This window comes from Aphelocoma coerulescens (assembly GCF_041296385.1).
Source record: "Aphelocoma coerulescens isolate FSJ_1873_10779 chromosome W unlocalized genomic scaffold, UR_Acoe_1.0 ChrW_unloc_scaf_3, whole genome shotgun sequence".
Classification (NCBI taxonomy): domain Eukaryota; kingdom Metazoa; phylum Chordata; class Aves; order Passeriformes; family Corvidae; genus Aphelocoma; species Aphelocoma coerulescens.
Window position 1 is genome coordinate 2322764 of NW_027184082.1, and position 21633 is coordinate 2344396.

General features: G+C 44.2%; 1 protein-coding gene across 1 annotated transcript in view; it reads right to left on the minus strand.

Moving 5' to 3' along the window:
* Positions 1-9977: 9977 nt before the first annotated feature.
* The window catches only part of LOC138102861 (DDB1- and CUL4-associated factor 12-like), a 59164-nt gene continuing 47508 nt past the window's right edge, over positions 9978-21633 (minus strand). Inside the window, exon 9 of the mRNA XM_069000612.1 lies at positions 9978-21198. Coding sequence (XP_068856713.1) covers positions 21040-21198 — 159 coding nt within the window. The 3' untranslated portion in view covers positions 9978-21039. The remainder of the gene's footprint in view (positions 21199-21633) is intronic.

Sequence of the window (21633 nt, forward strand, 5' to 3'; positions counted from 1 at the left end):
TCGAGGGGTGGATCTAACCATGGACAGTATCTCCCAGGTGATCCATGGCTGTGAGACATGCGCTGCTATCAAGCAGGCCAAGCAGGTGAAGCCCCTGTGGTATGGTGGGCGGTGGTCCAAATACAAGTATGGAGAGGCCTGGCAGATTGATTACATCACACTGCCTCAAACCTGCCAAGGCAAGCGCTATGTGCTCACCATGGTAGAAGCCACCACTGGATGGCTGGAGACCTACCCTGTTCCTCACGCTACTGCCCGGAACACCATTCTGGGCCTTGAAAGGCAAGTCCTTTGGAGGCATGGCACCCCTGAGAGAATCGAGTCTGATAATGGGACTCATTTCAAGAACAGCCTTATAAACACCTGGGCTAGAGAACATGGCATTGAATGGTTGTACCACATCCCTTACCATGCACCAGCAGCTGGGAAGGTTGAGGGGTGTAATGGATTGCTTAAAACCACCGTGAAGGCACTGGGTGGGGGGACTTTCAAAAACTGGGAGGTGCATTTAGCAAGAGCCACCTGGTTAGTTAACACCCGAGGCTCCACCAGCCGAGCAGGCCTTGCCCAATCAAATTCCTACAAACAACAGATGGAGATAAGGTTCCAGTGGTGCACATGAGAGGTATGCTTGGAAAAACTGTTTGGGTTAATTCTGCCTCGAGCAAAGACAAACCCATCCGTGGGGTTGTGTTCGCTCAGGGACCAGGTTGCCCCTGGTGGCTTTTGCAAAAGGATGGAGAGACCCGATGCATACCTCAAGGGGACCTTGTTTTAGGGTGAACTACCCATGGCTCTGTACTTGTATCAGTATCTGCATGTATATATGTATATAATTCAGGTGATGCATGTATTTATATGGTTAAAAGGGTTAAGTTTCATGTAACATGTTAGTATGGGAAAAATTTGAGGTGGATAATGTTGTGGTTTTAGGAGCTCTCCTGGGGTTTTTTTTCTGTTAAAGGAATTTTCCCTATACGTGTTGCTAGGGGGACAAATTTCTAGGTGCTCAAGAAAAACAAAATACCTAGCCACTGAGGGAGGGCTGCATCTGGCTACGCTTTGGTTTCACCTGGTGTCATAGGTTAGCAAGCATAGTCCCGGAAGGGATATCCTTGCTAAGGGGTGCTTACAGCTTCCTCTGGGACCTGATAGAACCTATCAGCTGGCCAGTTTGAATATGGACAATTCTTTAAGCCACTTAAAGTTGTGACCGCCTCTGTGATACACACTTAAGAATAGACAAACTCCCACCCCAGCTCTCTCTTGTTTCCGGCGCTGGGACAGGTGGCTGCAGGCCCCGTGCAGGGGCCAGCAGGCCCGGCCCGGCCCTGCTTGGGCCAGGCCGGGCCGGGCCACGGCCATCCTGGAGCCATGGGCCTGTTCCAGACGTGGAACCCCCCCCACTGCCTTGCCGTGGGCAGCCGGAGCGGCTCAGAATCCCCCCTCTCCACTGCGGCCGAGATTCAGCAAAGCGGCACCTCTGTCCGGCAGAGGTCAGGTGACCAACTGCGATAAGCCACATTCCAGCTGCAAGGCCGAGGTGAGATTAACCCTTTTATTGCTGTGAAGAACTGAAAACCTGAGGGAAGAGAGAGAGGAGATGCTTAAAGCTGAAAGTCTGTTGTGAAGCTATGCTATATCAGAGTATCCTGTTGTAATTTCATGAAGATATGGGGGGTGGAGTGTTCAAGTCATAAGCAATAGGCAGATGCTGCCGCAGCTGTAATTTCATGAGAAGTTTGGACAGAGAGAGATGAACCAGATGAACCAGATGAGGACTTTTGCTCCAAAGAGGAAAGGAGAAAAACCTCAATTCCTAGAGATGCTTCCGGAGATAGTCTTAAAGATGAAGATGACCCTTTGCTCCCAGGGAAGGAGAAGGGCCTCTGTTTTTTTTTTTGTTTCTGAACAGCTCAACCTTATAATTGTACCCCAGAAAACTTTCAAGAGTGGACCCTCGAAAGCAGTTGCGGGAAAAGCTGCAAGTCGGGGGGAAGGGACTCACATCGTAAGCAGAGAGACTCCTCTTCCTGAATGGACTGAACAATATTTGGAAGTGGGTGGCTGTCTCGGTGTGATACTGTTTTCATAGCATGAGCAAAAAGAGACTTCTCTTTCTAAATGGACTGAACAAGGTTATTATGGAAGTGGTAAACAGACTGAACATCTTAAGGGTTGTCTTTACATTGTCAGTGGGAGAAGGGAGGAAGGTGGGGGGAGGAGGAGAGTTCTAAAGGTGGTATAATTTTTTTTTCTTTTCTTCTTTTAGGTCTGTTAATAAACTTCTTTATATTCATTCAAGTTGGTGCCTGCTTTGCATTTCTCCTAATTCTTATCTCACAGAAGATAAACAGTAATGAGTATTTTAGACCAAACCACTACACCTGGGTGTGTGGACAGTCAGTTCCCAGCGTTTGGACAGAGAGAGAGGCTGCTTCTTCGGCTGCTTTTCCTTCTGCCAGAGAAACCTCGGGATCCCAAACCCGCCTTCCCTGCGCAGCTGGGAGCTGGGCTGTGGCCACCCTGCCCCTGCCGTTGCTTCGAGCCTTTGCTACATTGTAGCCGTGCTCACCGTGCCTGCCCAGACCTCCGGGGGATTCCCACCGCAGCTCTGCAGTTTGGATACATCTCGTCTGCCACCCGGGATTTGTGCTCATCTCTGCCGTTCCAGCCTGCCACTCCAGCCTGCTGTTCCTGAGGGTCCAGCTGGACACGGGGATCGGTTGCCCAAGGGTTTGTCAAACCTTTGTTCCGTCCCTTCCTGAGATACCAGGCCACCAGTGCTGCGTGCTCCCCGAGTTCGCTCCAGAGCGCCCCCTGCAGCCGCGGGGGAACCATTGTGCCTGCCCTGCTCACCGGGAGCTGCCAGCGCCCCTGCCAGCTGCGACCGGAACTGCACCCTAGGGGAAAGGGCCTGACAGTCGAGCAGGCTGGCACTGGGTTTGTGATTGTTTGCTGTTACTGCCATAGTTATTGTTGTTTGTTTGACTTGTTATACACATATAGATATATAATAGTAAAGAACTGTTATTCCTATTTCCCATATCTTTGCCTAAAAGCCCCTTGATTTCAAAATTATAATAACTCGGAGGGAAGGGGGGCCACATCTGCCATTCCAAGGGAGGCTTCTGCCTTCTTTAGCAGACACCTGTCTTTCAAACCAAGACATCTGCATTAGGAAGAATGCTGCTAGCAGATTGAGGAAGGTGATCCCTCTCACCATTTTGGCACTGGTGAGACACATCTGGAGTGCTGTGTCCACTTCTGAGTTCCAGAATACAAGAAAGACATGGGCATACTGGAGGGAGTCCAGTGAAAGGTCACTGCGATGATTAAGGGCCTGAAGCACCTGACATACAGGTACAGGCTGAGAGCTGGAATTGTTTATCCTGGAGAAGAGATGGCTCAGGGCGTTCTTATCAGTCCTTTATCTCATGGCAGTGACTAAAGAAGATGAAACCAGACTTCTCAGTGTCCCAGTGCTGATGCACAAATTGAAAAACAGAAAATTGCATTTAAACATAAAACTTTTCTTACTGTGAGGTTGGTTAAACACTGGCACGGGATGCCCACAGAGGTTGTGGAGTTTCTATCCTTGGAGATATTCAAAACTTGACTGGACATGGTCCTGGGCAGCTTGCCCTAGTTGACCCTACTTTGAGCACGGCATTGGACTAGGTGATCTCCAAAGGTCCCTTTCAACTTCAACTATTCTTTCATTCGGAGAATACAGGAACCGAGCATTCGGGGATATGACTTTACCTCTCTGACTATTTCTTATTCCAAGAGTGTGTTAGTAAATTGAGAAAGGTGACAGCAAAATCCATGTCATATGAGCCACATTTGTCCCTGTAGTCACTTTCTATTGCTCTGTGCAGAATATTGAAGCTCTGGATGTTTCTCTTCCCCTAAGCAAAGTGAAGCAGCCTGGTGCAGGACTAAAAGCTTTCCCCAAAACCAAATGCACTCAAAGTACAACAGCAGCAGCCTACTGTATATGCACCAATATCAACGAGTCATAGAATGGTTTGGGTTGGAATGGACCTCAGAGGTCATCTATTTCCAACCCCCCTGTTACGAACCGGTTTATACACAGAAAAGTAAGGAAAACTAAGTCTCTGTGAATAAAATGGATTGAACGCAGAAAGGTTCGAAATATAACCAGAAAACATGATTAAAACCAAACAAGGTTAGATGTTGGAGCAAAAAAAACCTTGATATATTTTATTTTATAGTAAAAGAGGCAAAGAGAAAGAAAGAGAAAAGAAAGAAATAGAAAAAGAGGTGTGCGTGGGGGGACAGGGAGAGAGTGACAGGGGTTAGGTAGAAACATATCACCCTTCCGAGGGTCCCACTGACATCTCATTGTTCCCTTCCATCTGGTCTTCTTGGTGGTGAGGGTTAAGATAAACAGAATTGCCCAATCAAAATTTATAAAGAAATTACATTTATTATGCGACCGAAATATCGGTTTCAAAAGCCACGATCGGGAAAAGCAGCACCGAGCCCGGGGTCGGAGTTGGGTGAACACGCATAGATCTGACCTCTATTGCACCAGACCTCCCAAGTTCATGAATGCTGCTTTGGCTGGTCCCTTCTTATACAGTTTTTGGGTAGAGTCCGAATTAATTCTATTCTTCTAGTATTCATGAAGTTTTCTTGTCCCAGAGTTGGGCTGCACAAAGCCTTTCCTGGGTTGTGGAAGGTATCTTTTCAGCTTTATACCGGCTAGGCTAGTACTTTAATGCCTTAGAAAGCCTCGAGCAGCCTAGAGAGGTAGCATGGGCGATCTAGCACTTTAGTAGCTCTAAAATCGGTACCTGTATCAGCTGCAAAGCAAATACCATCAGCAGAAGCAAAGAGGGAGAAATATAGCTCCCTGCTCACTCAATTTCCTGCAGTTAGAAGCTTTCAAATGAGACAGACGACAAGAGGTGTTCACAGGAAGATAGCTGAGCCAAGATCTCTTTTATTAGAAGGCGAAAGGGGAGGACTGGGGGCGGACCCGGTGTGACCGGACAATCAGACACTGCTAAAGAGTTTGAGTTACATTTGGTTTTGCCCACGCTTAGAACAAAGGAGCTCGGAGCACATGGGCAGGAGCAAGTGTCTTTGGGAGGGGGAGGGGAAGCTCAGAACAGGCAGCAACACTGGGTCTGATGAATTGTCCATCCTGGGTGATGAGTGGGTCATTTCTGCTGATAGATGGGCCATCTCTGGTTCCTGGAACAGTTATTTTTAGTTCCTGGAATGTCCGATTCCTTATCAGATGCGATGTAGATATCAGAGTGTGGTGATCAAGTCGTCATGGTGCAAATGTCCCGGTGATAAGATCCAACCCCACCTAGGTGGAATCCTCACTTATTGTGAAAGAAATACTTTTAGTGTTGTGAAATTATTCTCTCAGCCAGGCTGGTGAAGGGATTTTGAAACTCGGTCTCTGTAGGGTCTGATTACATTCTAGTTTTATACATAATAGCATGAATTACATACTTTATTTATAACAGGGTCCTCCACCGCCTGCCACCTCACTGCCAAAAAGGATAGAAGCCAATGGATTAATACACATTTGGGCCAGGTGGGAATGCCCACATGCCTCTCCTGGGGAGGGCAAGTTTGACACTGTCCCTTGCAACACTGTGGACCTGTTGCATCACGCTGCAGTGCTCTGGTGTAGGGTCTGGGGACCTCTTGGGGGGGGGGCTTTGATGGGCCATGAAACCCCCTCTGCTGTCCTTCACATGGATGCGTTTTTTCCCGGGGTGAAGGGGCCCCACAGCTGAGCTCCTCTGCACAGAGGAGGATGTGACTTCACTGCCTCTGACCAGAGGCTTTTTCCCTACACACCCAAAATCTCTCTTCCTCCCCCCACCCTTTGGTGTGAGGGCCTTTGCAAGCCTGGCAGCTGATAGCCCCGGGGGAGCGGTCTCCACCCCAAAGGTGCTAAGCTTGATCCCTGTTGGAATTGAAAGGGTCCGTGAACTCCGGCGGAGGGAGAAATTGCAGTCCAGAACCAATGTGGTTGATAAGAGCAAGCTCCGTTTATTAGCAATCCAGAGGCACTTATATAGTATACCAGCTTGTTAACTCTTAAGTGGTTTTAAACTTATCAAAGTGAATTTCTGCTTCTACATAATTGGACTTACATTGGCAGGCTTCTACAGTTATGTTATGATTAAAAGAATTCAGAGTTCACCTCCCCTCTCCAGGTCTTATCTGCACAGCTGTACATCTTCAAACTCCCTCTTTGTTTCTCAGGCTTGTTTTTCACACAGGGATTTTCTCATGGAGAGTCTTTCTCACACAGGCCTTTTGCTTGCAGGCTCTTGCTACAGTTCTTTTATTGATCCCATAATTCTATCAATGATCCATGCCCCTGATCTTTTAACTATCTCCCAACAGATCCCTCTGTGAACGTATTCTTCTTCCCCAGAGTTACTTTATCTTATCTCCATCAAAGAGCAGCCCAGGGTCCCATTCAGGGTTTTGGTGGTTTTCTCTGCAGCTTTTGCACAGTTTTGCTATAATAGGCACAAGTCCTTCATGAAGATGTTTAAACCATAAATTATAACATTTCAGTCTCCGCCACCCCCTGTCATGGGCAGGGACACCTTCCACTAGACCAGGTTCCTCCAAGCCCCATCCAACCTGGCCTGAGCACTTCCAGGGATGGGGTATCCACAACTTCTCTGGGCAACCTGTTCCAATGCCTCACCACCCTCACAGTAAAGAATTTCTTCCTAAGATCTTATCTAAACTTACTGTCTTTCAGTTTGAAGCCATTACCCCTTGTCCTATTACTGCATGTAAAAGGTCTCCAGCTTTCACAGGAAATTTTTTTTTTTGTAAAATCCTGTTTATACAGGTAAAAAGCTAAAGTTGTCTTTCTGTAATTAACAGGAAAGAGATGGTCTTATAAATACACATGGAAAGTCATCATTACTCCTACAATTTCTTTCCTGGAAAAGTCTCTCATGAAGTAGTTTCATCAGAGAACAAGATCAGAAGTTGCTATAGCTGAATATAGTTCTACTGGCATCCTTGCTGGCCTGGTTGCTGTATGGTGTCCAGCAGTAGGATGCAGGCTGCCATCACAGCACATGAAGAAATAGATTGTGCTTTCCCAGGTGTTTTTCCAATTGTTCCTCACCCTCTAGGCTCTGAGACCTCTTTTAGTGCTCATATACATTTAGAAATTGGCCAGCCTTGCTCCCTAGGTGAATATTTACCTAGAATACAGCAGCTATATGGGGAGGAGTTTTATAGCAATAGTGCCAGTCTGTGTCTCCCCAAAGGCAACCTTAAATCTAGTTACAACCTTTCCAGTTATCTAGAATTTCTGAAATATCTATTGTAGATGAGTCCATATGCCTAATGTTCAACATGCACCAGGCACTGCAGTGGGTCTGTAGAGAGAGGAAAGCCCTGGAACAGGGAAACTTGATGACACAGGAAAAAACCCACAGGCACCAATTACAGGAGCTGCAAATCTTTCTGCTGAAACTTCAGCATCCCTGGAATACGACCCATGCTTTGTTTATGTTTTTGGCACAAACAGTTCAAGCAACCATCAGTCTGACCTTCTGACTGCAGTTCAGCACTTTAAGGCCTGTGGCTTCTTTCTTACCACTCCCAGCTCTTAGTATACCTTAATGAAGAGGGAACGGTAAGACGCTCCATGTAGGGTGGTACTTTGGAGCAGCTGATCCGTAGGTCCCAAATGCGATGTTAGCTGCATGGTCCCTTGAGCCTTGCAGGGGGCTGAAGCCATCCTGTCATTTGTTTTGCCAGATGAGAAGGCTTGGGAGGGACTGAGGAGGTTGGGAGACAAAGCACAAAGGTACTTGTTTTCTAATACACTCTGAATTTGCTCACTTTCAGTCTCTGACAGAACGGGCTGCCCTTGTCGAAAGAACAGTTCAAGCACTGTGTTCCTGACATCTTTTCATTTATTAATCCATTTATTGAACCTTGAAAGCACCTTGAATTGAGAAAGATTATCCTGATCCTCCATTCAGAAGCAGACAGGATGAGTACAGCTATGGCTAGGAAGAACTAACAGAACAGTGTAAAACTATTCCCACAGTGCTATCTTGTTTTGGCTTCCTTGTTCTGCAACATTGGTGAAACCAGCTGACAAGAGCTGAGATCTCATCAAAAAGATCAGAAACAAAATGCACCCAAGAAGGGAAGTGATGACATCCAAGCAAACCTGCAGCAGCTGGGCTGGGAGTTGGAGGCAGGCAGCAGATTGAATGTTGAAAGGGATAATGTCCACTGCCACCGCATTTGTAGCGTACAGGAAAAGAAGCTGTCAATAGCAACATAGATGGGCTGTAGGCTCCAGGCCAAGGAGTACCTTGGATTTTGGTTCCACAGCCAGAAATGACAATGGCCACACACGTACGTGCCAAGCATGGCCAGTGAGAAAATGCTGAGGGAATCTGGACTGTTCAGTATAAGAAGTGAAGATCATTGCCATGAAACACTTAAAAATCCCTTTCAAGAGAGATGAGCTGCCCCACAGAAGGAAACAAACTGCTTAATCTACACAGTGAATAGGAAAACAAGGGGACCTGCAAGACAGGGGATGGTACAAAATAAATGAATGCTAGAATTAGCTGCTGGGGGAAGATTTGGACTCTTTATTGCTGAGATTTAAGCTAGACACACATCAATGAGGAGTTTGAGGAGTACTGACTGTCTTGATACTTCCTGAGGTCCTCAGCCATCCCCAATCCTTTTTGGTCCCACAAGTCAGCTGAAAGGCCCACATCATCTGAATGCTGTACTTGATGGATCATCCGATGCAACTGGAGAGTTAGTAACCCTGATGGCCAGGGCCTTTTCTATAGCTTAAACTGTACCTTCACCCTCTTCTCAGTTTCTTATGATGTATAGGGGTATAAAGAAAAGCATCAGCCTGGCAGAGGACCTGTTCTGTGTTAGAGAAGCAGCAGCAAGAATAACCCTCTAGGAATAGAGCACAGCTCAATCAGTTCAGATACAGCTTCCACACTGAGGGATTGGCACAAGCTTGTCCAAATCCATGGCTGTGACAGGACGCAAGCCAGGAACCACTACTACCAATTCCTTCTAGCTTCATCCCACCACACATCTAACCCATCATCTCCTGTCTGTCTCCAGGGCTATGAATACTTCTTTTTTTGCATCTCTCAGTTTTGGTATAAGGCTCAGTAGGATGACAGGATAATATTCACATGCCTTTTAGACTCTCCTCTGTAATGCCTACTACAATACTACAGAGAGCAGATATGGCAAATCTGGATACATGGTCTCCCATAGCTTGCATACAAAGTTGCAGTTTGTCCATGACCATGGAAATTAGCACCACAGGGTGAGGTCGTGTGAAGAAGATGGGGATGCAGGAGCTGCTTTTAGGCATGTGATTTTAACCTTCAACATAAAGCTTCGATGTTTTAAGGACATTCCTCCTCTCCAAAAAATAACCTTCCCAATTTTAGGCAGGCAAGAGGAGGCAGGGAAATAGGACAGCTGGACAGAGGCCTCACTCTCCTATGCAATGAAAATATGGTGAAAGATCTAGTGCTACAGCTGCACTTTCAGTACGTAAGGTGTCCCTAAAACCCTTAATCCACCTGTAGGTATCTGTGCTGTACAGTATTTCTTAGAAAAAAAAACATGGTTAAAAGGAAACTTGCCTCAGAACAAATTAGGTACCAGAAGAAAAGAACAAGAAGGAGATGCTTTGAAGAGTGTAACAGTCCCAACTCTGACATTAGAAGCAAGGAGTGTTACTGCAGCTATACAGAGAAGAGGACTGATGTTTAAGCTATGAAAAACAGGAATAAACTGAGAACGTGCCCTTGGGATATCAATCCACTCACTGGTAAAGGAAAAACAACAGTTTGTTTCCTTTGAATCAGTTGTGTCCACACAGAAGCTGGACTGTTACAAGGAGAAACCCAACTGCCCTGGATTTACTTGCAGTGGGATGATTACAAAATAAAGGAAACCATCAGCCAAGACAACACACTATATAAATACATTTTATTTAGAGATACACAATAAGAGGCACAAATACTTTTTGTTCACCAATTTTCAGATCACGCAACCTCAAGTAGTGGAAAAAACCAAACTGCAGTTAATTACAATTATCTATGTAACAGGACAGTAGTAAAAGACCTATATGCCAGACTACAGCATGTTTAACGATACTCAGATGAGAATGGACAGATCTAGGTATTTAAAAAGTGCATGGGGCATTGCCACATACATTAACATGCTTTTTCAAAGAGCAACACCTTTCTGGTATATGAACACAGTAACCCAGTTAATGCAAGATGGAAAATTAGGCTCTTAATAGAGACATAGAATCACAGAATGTTATGGGGTTGGAATGGACCTTAAAAATCATCTTGTCCCAACTTCCCCTGCCATAGGCAGGGATACCTCCCACTAGACCAGGTTGCTCAAGGCCTTATCCAACCTGGCTTTGAACACTGCCAGGGTTGGGGCATTCACAACCTCCCTGGGCCACCTGTTCCAGTATCTCACCACCCTCACAGTAAAAAATTTCTTCCTAATATCTAACCTAAATTTCCCCTCTTTCAATTTGTACCCATTACTACTTGTCCTCTCACTGCAGTTCCTGATGAAGAGTCCCTCTCAATCTTCCCTGTAGCCCCTTCAGACACTGGAAGGTTGCTATGAGATCTCCACACAACCGTCTCTTCTCCAGGCTGAACAGCCCCAACTTTCTCAGCCTGTCTTTGTAGGGGAGGTGCTCCAGTCCTCTTATCAATTTTGCGGCCTCCTCTGAACTTGCTCCAACAGTTTCATGTCCTTTTTATGTTGGGGACCCCAGAGCTGGACACAGTACTCCAGGTGGAGTCTCACAAGAGCAAAGCAGAGGGGGAGAATCCTCTCCCTTGACCTGCTGGCCATGCTACTTTTAATGCAGCCTAGGATTCTGTTGGTTTCTGGGCTGCGAGCTCACACTGTTTGCTCATGGTGAGTTTTTCATCAACCATCACCCCCAAGTCTTTCTCCCAGGGCTGCTCTCAATCACTTCTCCCCCCAACCTGTCGGTGTGTCTGGGATTGACACGACCCAGTAGTAGGACCTTGCACTTTGCTTTGTTGAACTTCATGAGGTTCGCACAGACCCACCTCTCAAGTGTGTCAAGGTTCCTGTGGATGGCATCTCTTCCCTCCAGCGTGTTGACTGCACCACACAGCTCAGTGTCATCAGTAAATTTGCTGAGGGTGCCCTCAATCCCAGTCCATGTTGCGTCCATGCCCACATTTCCAGATCAAATTAACAGTTTTCCTCCACACGGCAAATTAAGAGTTATTTGTGACTGACGTGGAAAGCAAGCTGTAAAAATCACTGTTACATTGTGCATGTGGTCAAGCAACACACAGATGACCTAAAATGATCAGTTCTTCAGAAGAGTCCAGAGCACTTAATTGCATTTATCAAGCTGGCAGAAGAACTGTAATCCAAGATCCAAGCTCTTGCACCCACACAGAGTTCTTCCACATAAGAAATTTCAATTCTCAAATTTCAAGAATCCCATGTTCCACCTGCAAGCACACAACCAGATCATGTATTGCTGAGTTTACTTTTGAATTCCCATCTAAATGGAGGGAAAGGTAGGAAGTGGTGCTGATCTGAGTATAGCTGCATTGGTTTTAAGTTGTATTTAAAATACATGGAACCTGAACTCTTCTCTCCAGTGTCTCTCTCAAACCTATGAAATTCAGGTTCCACTGCTCAATGCAATCCCTGTTTTGGTTTTAAATAGGGATAGTGCCGAACGGTGCTTGGGAAAGTCCAGCAAGGACTGTTGTGGAACTCTCAAGGCTTCTATTGCTCAAACACTCCATTACCAGCTCATCTCTGAGCATAGCCAGCCTTTGGCATTACTGATGGCCAAAGCTCATAACTTTTGCCTTTTGAGCACAGAGTTTAGCTCATAGCCCTACGATAGCACAGTTTTTTCATAATCCATGAAATATGCAAAAGACAAAAAGGTCTGTGGAGAAAGTCTTTAAATGGGACCAAGTCAGAAAAAAGTCACCAATGCACCCTCGATTTTGCTTTCAATTTAGTTATAACACTGAGTAGCAGCCAAAGATGCCAGTTCTCTAGTTGACTAAAGCATCACTGATCAGATTAACAAACTGGGTGCAGATGCAGGGCACATCCACTTCCTGATCTGCTGACATCCACTGTATAATATGGATGCAAGAGAATTTCAGCTTCTGTAGACTATGCAGAGTGGAGTCTCCCCTTCCAAGGTAGGCAGCCAGCCACTGAAGTTTATGGTAAAAGCACAGAGTGATCTTTCTACAGTGGGCTACAGGTTTTCTTTTTATTATGACTCAATATTTTTCAGACTAGGAAAGCAGCTTTGAAATTACTGTTAAAGGTGAACTAAGAAGAAATGGGAGGAGAGGAAAGTGCTAAAGATTAGAAAACAAAATTAAACCAATCTGTTCTACTCTGAAAAGGGACTATGATAAAACCAGGAGCTTACTGATTTTGAAGAAACTCCAAAGTTAGCAAGAACTAAAAAGAGAACTCCAGATTAAGTCTGCACTGGGGTACAGGGAAAACAGATGCAGTTAGCACAGGAAATACACATACATTAGAGCTCCATGACAATTTATTAATGTCAGTACACTGATGACTAATCATGCTGATTCTAAATACAAAGGTAGTCTCATGGATCAACAGAGTGTGGTAATGTACTTCAGTTAATTATGGATATACATGTCCATTGTAGGCCACGGTAAATGAAGAAGTGTTCCTGTTTCTATGCTCTTATGAACGAAGTACCCTTACAGCTGGGAACAGACATTCTGTATCAATCACACCATCCTTTATCTGCATGAGACAGAAACTTAGCCCAAACTCCAGATGTCAGTTTAAGAACAAAGATATCCTTTGCCAATTAAGAAAACAAAGCCAAATGTGTAATGTCTTTGTATGAAAAATAAAGACTAAAAAAAAACCAACCCCCGCTTTTCAGAGAGAAGAAACAATTTACAAGGTAATTGAACACTGAGCCCCATGTGCAGACAAACTGGTTTCACATATCTGCAATTTCCCACTGTTCCATTTGCAAGTTGCATCACTAATTTTGAACAGTTTTACCTGACAGTTAAAAATGTGCACTGTAATATTTGAAGAGAGTTGTTACTATTTCACTTTACAGCTTCTGTGATAGTTCAGGATCCAGTGCTGTTTCTGACACAGCTCGTGAAAGAAACATCAAGCTGAGAAAAGCTCTGTTATATGGGTGGATTTGCAGGATTTGTTAATAAACATCAGACCCTGGACTCAGAACAAAAGCCAAAAAGTATCAGCAAACCCTGATTTTTTTTTCCAAGGCTTTAGATCTTATTAAATATATTTGGGGAAAAAACATTAAAAACAGTTCACTGTAAGACATCACACCCTCAGGCAACAAGTTGTGACCACTGCACATTTTAAAACATCTCGTGTAGTTTGTGCATCATATACATCATAGGCAATGGGGAAGATCCAGTATTTGCATACACTAACATACAAGCAAGCACTGATAGATGTCAGGTAAGACTGATACCAAGAAAAACCAGTGTATTGATTTGTGCCTACACCACATCCTAACACAAATGGAACAAGCCACAAGTAACAGTACAAACCTGTTGCAACTTCAACACATAGATCTTAGAAAAAGACAGTGCATGTACCCAACCCTAAGATAGTGATGAGTTTGTGAGATAACTTTACAAAGATCAAGGTACCAGAAGAGGAAGGCACATTAACCTCTGGTTAGACTGTTTTGGCATTATTTGGATGAGTCATAGTGATTTATATACCCTGAGACTGTGGGAGGCCTTGAAAAGGAAAGGAGACCAGGTGAATGGGCAAATAAAAAGTACAAGTTTAATGAGATTTTAAGATTCAGCACCTGAATTTTCCCTTTTAATAAGGGAATCTAGAAAAGCAGTTCCTAAGAAAACAACATATTGACTCCTACATCTTTGTTCTGAGGTCAAATAATCAATTTCTAGGACTATAGAGACCTCACACTATGTTGCAAGGGTTTTATACACCCTCTCAGTTTCAGTACAATGACCACAATTTGTATATAATCAAGTATTTTACTTGGTGTTTTTTTAGGTACAGAAATGGTCAGGCAGACCAGATTTTCTTAACTCTGCCAACCCTGGCACCCCGTTTTAGATCTGTGTGTGCTTTCGTAGACCACAACACTCTGTTGGGGTTTTAGGAGTTCTTTTGTTTTTTCTTTTTCTCTTAAGGAATTTTCCACCATACTTGTTGCTAGGAGACAATAACAACTGGATACTTGAGTCAAAAGACATGGCCACAGCTCAGGGGAGGGGTCCAGCTGGCTACTTTCTTTTACCTGGGGTTTTCTCGCGTAGGGCAGAGATGCCACGAGATTTGGACTGGGAAAACGGGTTGGGTGCAGCCCCTAGCTCTATTGTTCTCTCGGCATTTGGAGGGGAGAGAGGCTGCGGTTGCTGTGGGGAGGATTTGTCACCACTGTGAGGTTCTGCCTTCTGCTGCCTTTCTTCTACCGTGAGTGGAGCTCTTCCTGTGGGAGCAGCCGTTGCATTGGGACCCTATTTAACACCCTACCTCACTAAAAGAGGGACTTTTCACCATCTGCTTAGGTGTCTCAGGGGAAAAACCCCAGGATCCTGAGCCCGCCTTTCTCTGCCCCACTCAGAGCTGGGCTGCCACTACCCCGCCCCCACCCTTCTTTTGCCACTGCTCCAAGTCTTCACTACACTGTAGCTCTGCACCCCCTGCCTGCCAAGATGTCCCGGGGTTCCCACTACAGCTGTGGAGTTTGATACATCTCATCTACCACCTGGGATTTTGTGCTCATTCCTGCCGTTCCAGTTTGCTGCTCCCAAGGGTCCTGCTGGGGCACCGGGATCGGCTGCCCCTGAGGGTTTGTGAAGCAAGCTTTTTGTCCATCCCTTCCCATCTCGGTCAAGCCACCATTATCGCATGCTCCCCGAGCTTGCGCTGGAGCACCCCCTGCAGCTGCAGGGGAATCAACACACCTGCCCTGCCCACCGGGGAGCCTCCAGCGCCCCTGCTGGCTTTGACCATCACTACACCAAAGAGGAGAGTGCCTGCAGCCAAGAAGGCTGTCACTGGGTTTCTGGTTTTGTTTGTTGTTACTGCCATAGTTATTGTTGTTTGTTTGCCTTGTTATATATACTAGTAAAGAATTGTTATTCCTATTCTCATATCTTAGCCCCTTAATTTCAAAATTATAATAATTTGGAGGGAAGGGGGTTACATTTTCCATTCCAAGGGAGGCTCCTGCCTTCCTTAGCGGACACTTTTCTTTCAAACCAAGACACTGCTGTAAGCAGGATACTAGAGGGAAAGACCATTAGAAAATGGCACTTAATTTTAATTGGGAAGATTCCTTTCTATCAAGAGCATTCTTCTAATTAGCCAAGTACCACAAGTACCACATTAAGAAACCCAGCATCACAAGCCAAAAGATACTTCCCAATTTAAATCCTTGAAAACTAACATGAAGAAACAAGAATGACAGGGATATCTACTTGATTTCTCTGAAAATGCTTCTGATTAAGCCCTTTCACAAGTACCTCCTGAGCAATGAATAAGTATCCCCTCTATATTTTTTAATTCTTCAAGAGTTCTGAGAGCAATACCAAACACTGTTGGACTTTCACCATTTTTCTTGTGCCCCTTGCCCATCCTCAACATGCACTGAAGTGCCCACTTGCAGAAGCAAGGGGGAGCATAAACAGGAGATTCCTTCAGACAAGATGTGGCTATATTCTCCTTTCCATTCTCCCTTGTCTGCAACACAGACAAATTCCTGGTGTCTGTGCTTCAGAGACTTAAGTTACTGAAGGTACTGCAATACTCAGAAATGCATTTTAAGTTGAGGTTCTGGGTGAGGGGTGGCCAGCGAGGCACACAGGGATTTTCATTTTGCTTTAAGCTAGAGAGCATATGCCTGGCTAGCACAGGAGTCCAGGGCTCAGCATGGGCTGGACAGAGGATCAGCTCCACCTGAATCACGCATAGCTCTGCAACAGTGTTCCTAGGAATGAGCTGTACCTCAGTTCAGTAATTTATTCATAGCAGCAATTGGAATAGAAGCTAAGAACCTCTCAGACACCTTGGAAAAGTGGGTTTATGGAAAATAAGGTTATCAGACCACCACAAATAGATCTCAGAGCTCCCACCTAGCTACTGAAAGATGCTGCTGCTTTGCCAAAATGCAGTAAGCGACAGCCCATCTATTCTTGGTTTCTTGCAAGCAAAGGGAACAGGTGATCTCCATCAAAGCCTGGTTTATTTCACATCTGCACCAGGTGAGGGATATTAATTCACAAGGTCAGTAAGTGCCTCTCATCTGAGGGGCAGAAATTAAGACACCAAACCACCACTTGACATAGCTGGATCATAACTTTAATCTGTTAACTCTGCAGATGCAAGCTATACACAAAGCAAGTGCTCAGGTGAACGAAGAGGATGAAATTCTGGAGAAGAATAACTGAACATAAGTATCTTAAGGATTAAGATACCTAAAGTAGCCAAAGACTTAAAATAGAGGCAGGAAATATATCTCCATAATGCAGTTCAGGAGTTACCCTCATTAGGAAGTCACAAGAGTCACCCACAATGCGAATGTAACCTTTGTGGACAGACAGTCCAGTAAGATCACTGGGTACTCTTGCTATGATCTTAAAAATGGATCTATGTGGAAAATGAACAACTGAGACTAGGAACAAACACCTATTAACTGTTCTTTGGTAATTTATTCACCTTGGACTAACCAGCAGCACAGATGAGGGAATCAAGCAAATGGACTCACTTCTTTATCACAATCCCAGAAAGCGCCCAAGGAGAGCACTAGCAATTCTCCCTAAAAAACTTGACTGTACGAGGGAGAAAACTGGAAGAATTACCAGAAATAAGGTGAAGAGGGTGAGCACCACCCTCATTTCTCTGCTCAAGCCAACACTGCAGGAAGGTCTATCACATAACACCCAATTGTTACTGAGATGTTGCTACCCAGTTGAATCTATGATTCTACTCTTCACCTCATTCCTGGTAATTCCTCCAGCTTTCTCCCTTGTACAGTCAAGTCAGCCAGAGAGAATTGTATTACTGAACCCATAATTAAGTCACTGGGTTTGATTACCTGTGATTATGAATACTGAAAATGCAATATCCAAAGATACCCAAATTAACATGGTAGTCTACTGTAAAGAGCTGAGTGATAAAATTAACTAGTTCCTACACTCACTGGCAGCACAGAAGATCCCACATGACGGAAAAATTAACAGTAGGAAGAAAAGTCCAAAGGTCTGTTATAATTAAAGTTCTTTTCTCTGCTTCAAGTGCCTAATGTGAGATAAACCAGAGTCTGTTCCCCCCCAGAAATAGACTGTTACTGTGTAATCCTCCCATTAGTGAAGCATGTACTAGGGCAACTACCCAGTTCTCCCATCTGAGCCAGCCTCAAAGGTCTACCCAGTTTAAAATAAAGTAAATGAAAGGTCTCAAGCATGGCTTGACAAAATGCCAGCAAGCCCATTTCTGCTCAACAGAGGTCACCTCTGCAAGTACAATATTGCTACAGTAAAGACTGGGATGATTTGGGGTGGAGGAGGCAACCCCAAACAGACCATTCAGATGGGCAGGAAAGAGCAAGGGAGGGAACTTGATAAGAAACATTAGAAAAGACAACCTGAAAATGCAAATGACACTGGGTCTCAGCAGAGCACATCAAGACAGTGAGCACAACTCAGTCACCAGACTGAATTTCATGTATCAGGGGTATATCTGCTATTTGAACACCAGGGTGCACTCAACTTGCCTCCATGAAGAGATGAGAGATTCCCTGCTGTACAGTCGTTCCTGCACTTCAGTGGGAAACCACTGCTTCTCTCACCATGATCCTGGATTTCAACTGATTTCTAAACCAGTAGGGCAATAAAATCAATTCAAGTAAGAAAACCTGGCTTTTTATCCTATTTCTCCTATGACTTATATTTGGACAGTTGGCATATCATCACCTTTCTCTGCCTCTTTTTCTAACCTTGACTGGACCAAAAGTAACATATGGCCAACCACAAAATATTCTGAAACGTAACATCTATAATGCTATATTGCTACAAGCATTTAAAATCACTGAAACAGGCTATAAATTAAGTTCTCTCTGGCCCAATTTGTGTTCTTGCAGCACTATATCTAGTTTGTTCCCAGTTTTTTGGGGGGCTTTTCATACAGCAACAAGGATGGCTCCCTCCCCATGAGAAGTTATCTTTGCAAGAAAGCACCATGAAAGCAGAATACACAGAAGCATATGAAACTTGAGAAATTTTACATCATTGATCAGATTCTTCTGAGAATTGTCCAAAGCTTCCTACGCAGAAAAAAAGTGAGGAAAAGGGTATTCACACTACCAGGCTTTAGGACTGCACACTGAGGTATTTGTGGAAATCAGAGTTGGCAGAGAGGGACACTTTCCAGGGGTGCCAAGGTGACCTCTTCAATAACCTAGAGACTGCTGACTCTGCAGAAAGATCAGCCTCCATGTTTAGAGGCTAAAGCTTAGTCCATAAAAATACCCTTTTTGGCCCCTCACCCAGACCTGGAATATGCTTCAAATTTATAGATTAACATCAGGGGTAGGGTTTCCAGATCAGTGTTCCTTTGGCAGTGATGACGCTAAGCGCCTAACTAGTTGTTTCGGCAGAATTAGAGGACACTTAGAGTCAAGTGTCTAGTTTCTTTAGAGGAGAGGGGGGAAAAAAGGCACCTCAAACCAAGCCCAACAAAACAACTAACCAGAAACTGTTCCCTGTGACAGAGCAATCTTACATGGTAGCTGGAGGAATAATCCTAGAAATACACATCCTGCCATACTTCACCAAGATTTGTTTTTCTCTGTATACTTCCACTTTTCAAAACCCCTAAAATAACCAAAGCAGTAAGTTGCCATCAGAACAACACAGGCACCATTACATCTTTAAAAAACAATGAACAACTCTAAATAAAATTTGAGCACTCCTTTGCTACTCCAGAGTTTATAATTTCACCATGAACTGATTCAGTTTAAGCAACCAACCCACAAGGGAAGTAGAATTATGAAACACCACAAAAAGATCTGTTTGTGAAGTACCCATTTCGGTGCTCAGTGTGAGTAAATTATACTTCTGAGACAGGTACATGTCTGGGAGACATCTTATCTTAACAGGATTTTCACCAGGATGGGAAGGAACTGCATTCCTTGCAGAATTTTCATCCAAGTGTCCACTACCAACCAGAAATTAAGCCCAAGTCTCACTGCTTGGCATTACTGATGAAGATATAGAATACAAAGATGAGAGGGACCACAAAGACATATGCAGACTAGCTCTAGGCAATCTGGCAGGAACTGCATATGGGACTAGAGCTACTCTACAGTGGTGGCTGTGATCTCCAGCAGACACAGAAGAACAGAGCATGTCCTAGCCTTGTCATTCTTCTCAGCTTCGGCCAACTACCAATTTGGCACCAAAGCAGTGAGATACAGGCACACTGCTCCACTAGTGACCAGGGCATGGGAAAGGCATTCATCCCAGCAGAGAACAGAGGTGTCAGTAACAAGCCAAGCTTGGTGTCTGCCAAAAGGCTAGGAGGAGCACCCTTGAGTCCTGCATTTTAGTGAGTATTAGGTAAGACCATTACCCTGGAATGCACATGCTTCATGGCTGGACCTGAAGGGCATTGGACCTATTCTCCCCACCCAGTCCCATATGAAGTTTGTGGGAGTTTGATTGCAGAAGGCAGCAGGGGATTCGAGGAAACCCTGAGCCTCTCCTACAGCAAGCAAGATGACAACAGATGCTGCTAGCTCAATGTGAGCTAACAGCAAGTTATCTTGCTACATGGAAAGCTTCCAGCTTGCATTAGACAAGTCCAAGATGCACTCTTTAACCTCAGAGAAAAAAAACCCAGTTTATTTATTCCATTGGCTTATTAGAGGAGATGGCCAACCAGAACAGGTAAAATGGGAAAAGTTTCCACAACCTGGGACAAAATGAGGTCCTGGGTTTTAGGCAGTTTATGAAGAACCAATGAGCTACCACAGCAGCATACTAAGGAATCTTGACTCATCTGGAAAATTGATAGATTTAGTTCATTTTGAAGGACAAGAACACTCATGTCCCTAGCCCCCATTTCCTCTCAGCACCTCTTCAGGCCCTCAATGTAATGTCATCCTGCAATAGCCACACTGCAGAACAGCCTATACAAACTCCAGTTGTGCAAGCTGATACCTGGGAAAAGCAGAAAATGAACAGTGGAGAAATTTTCTTTTGGCACTGCTGAAAACTACAATTCAAATACAAATGCATTTTTTAAAATTCCTGCACTTTGGGCTTGAGGGGCAATATTCCTGGGGAATCTGTCCCTGGGCTCCAATGAGTACATATTAAAATGACTGTACTCCTCTATGTATAAAGTGTCATTAGACTTGTACTTTTAAAAAATAAGATTAACCCAGACTAGGTCCAGACTCTACAGATAAGCTACTACTTTATCTCTTACAAATATTTTTAATATTTTAAAATTACAAGTAGTCCTCACTCCAGGTAATGGAACTGACACAAAATATCTGCAGACACACAGCCCCTAGACTTTCACAGAAAGTCCAGAAGCAACCACGCTATAAGAAAGGAATCCTACCTCATAGCAAAGAGGAGGAGGCACATGGCCAAGACAGCCTAAATGTGGGGGAAGAGTAATTTGAAGTAAATAAAATTAAAAAAAGATTTAAAAAACCTTCATATAAAAGATCAAGGAGGTTAAAGCAAAAATAATGGTTCAAAAAGATGTACAAGACTGTTGGAGACCAACAGAAAACTCTGCCGAAAAATAACTTGCATTTAAACCAGAAATCAATGGCATCACACAATTTTGTTTTTAAAATGGTAAAGAAAAGTGGAAATCTGTGTAAAGATCAGCATTTCTGAAGAGTTATCATTAGCTCCAGAGACCAGCATAATTCCCATGAAGTCCTGATGGAAGGGGGCCTCCTGCCACAAAGAGTTTCGTTCCAGATGAGTCATAGCAGTGGGTATAAACAGCATTTGGGAAGAAACGTATGTCAGAAAAATAATTCCTCCAGGTTTCATCGTGATTCTGTTAAAGGAAAGTTTAAATTATTACTGCTGCCAAACAACCCCAAAACCTTGTTTCACAAAAGCAAAGGTAGTTTCCAGAGCCTAAAACGGGACCTTCTCTGTTAATACTCCTGAAGCTTCAGACAGATCAATAACAAAGTTGTCCTGAATCTTTTTCTGGGGACATTGGGGCCAAACATTGGAGGGGGGAGATGAAGGGTAGGGAAGCTATCAAGTTTCATTTGTTTTTAAAGTTACATCACAATGATACAAAGGATAATGGAGAGAAGTTAGACAAAGCCATTAACTGCTTTATGATAATATACAGAAAATTGAACTCAAGTGCCTGCCATGGCATTACCTCAGGAGGACAGTTTCTAACATTGCACACAATTAAATTAAATCTCTCTGGCTTTGAGTATCATATTAGAGTAACACATTTTTAAAGGAAGAC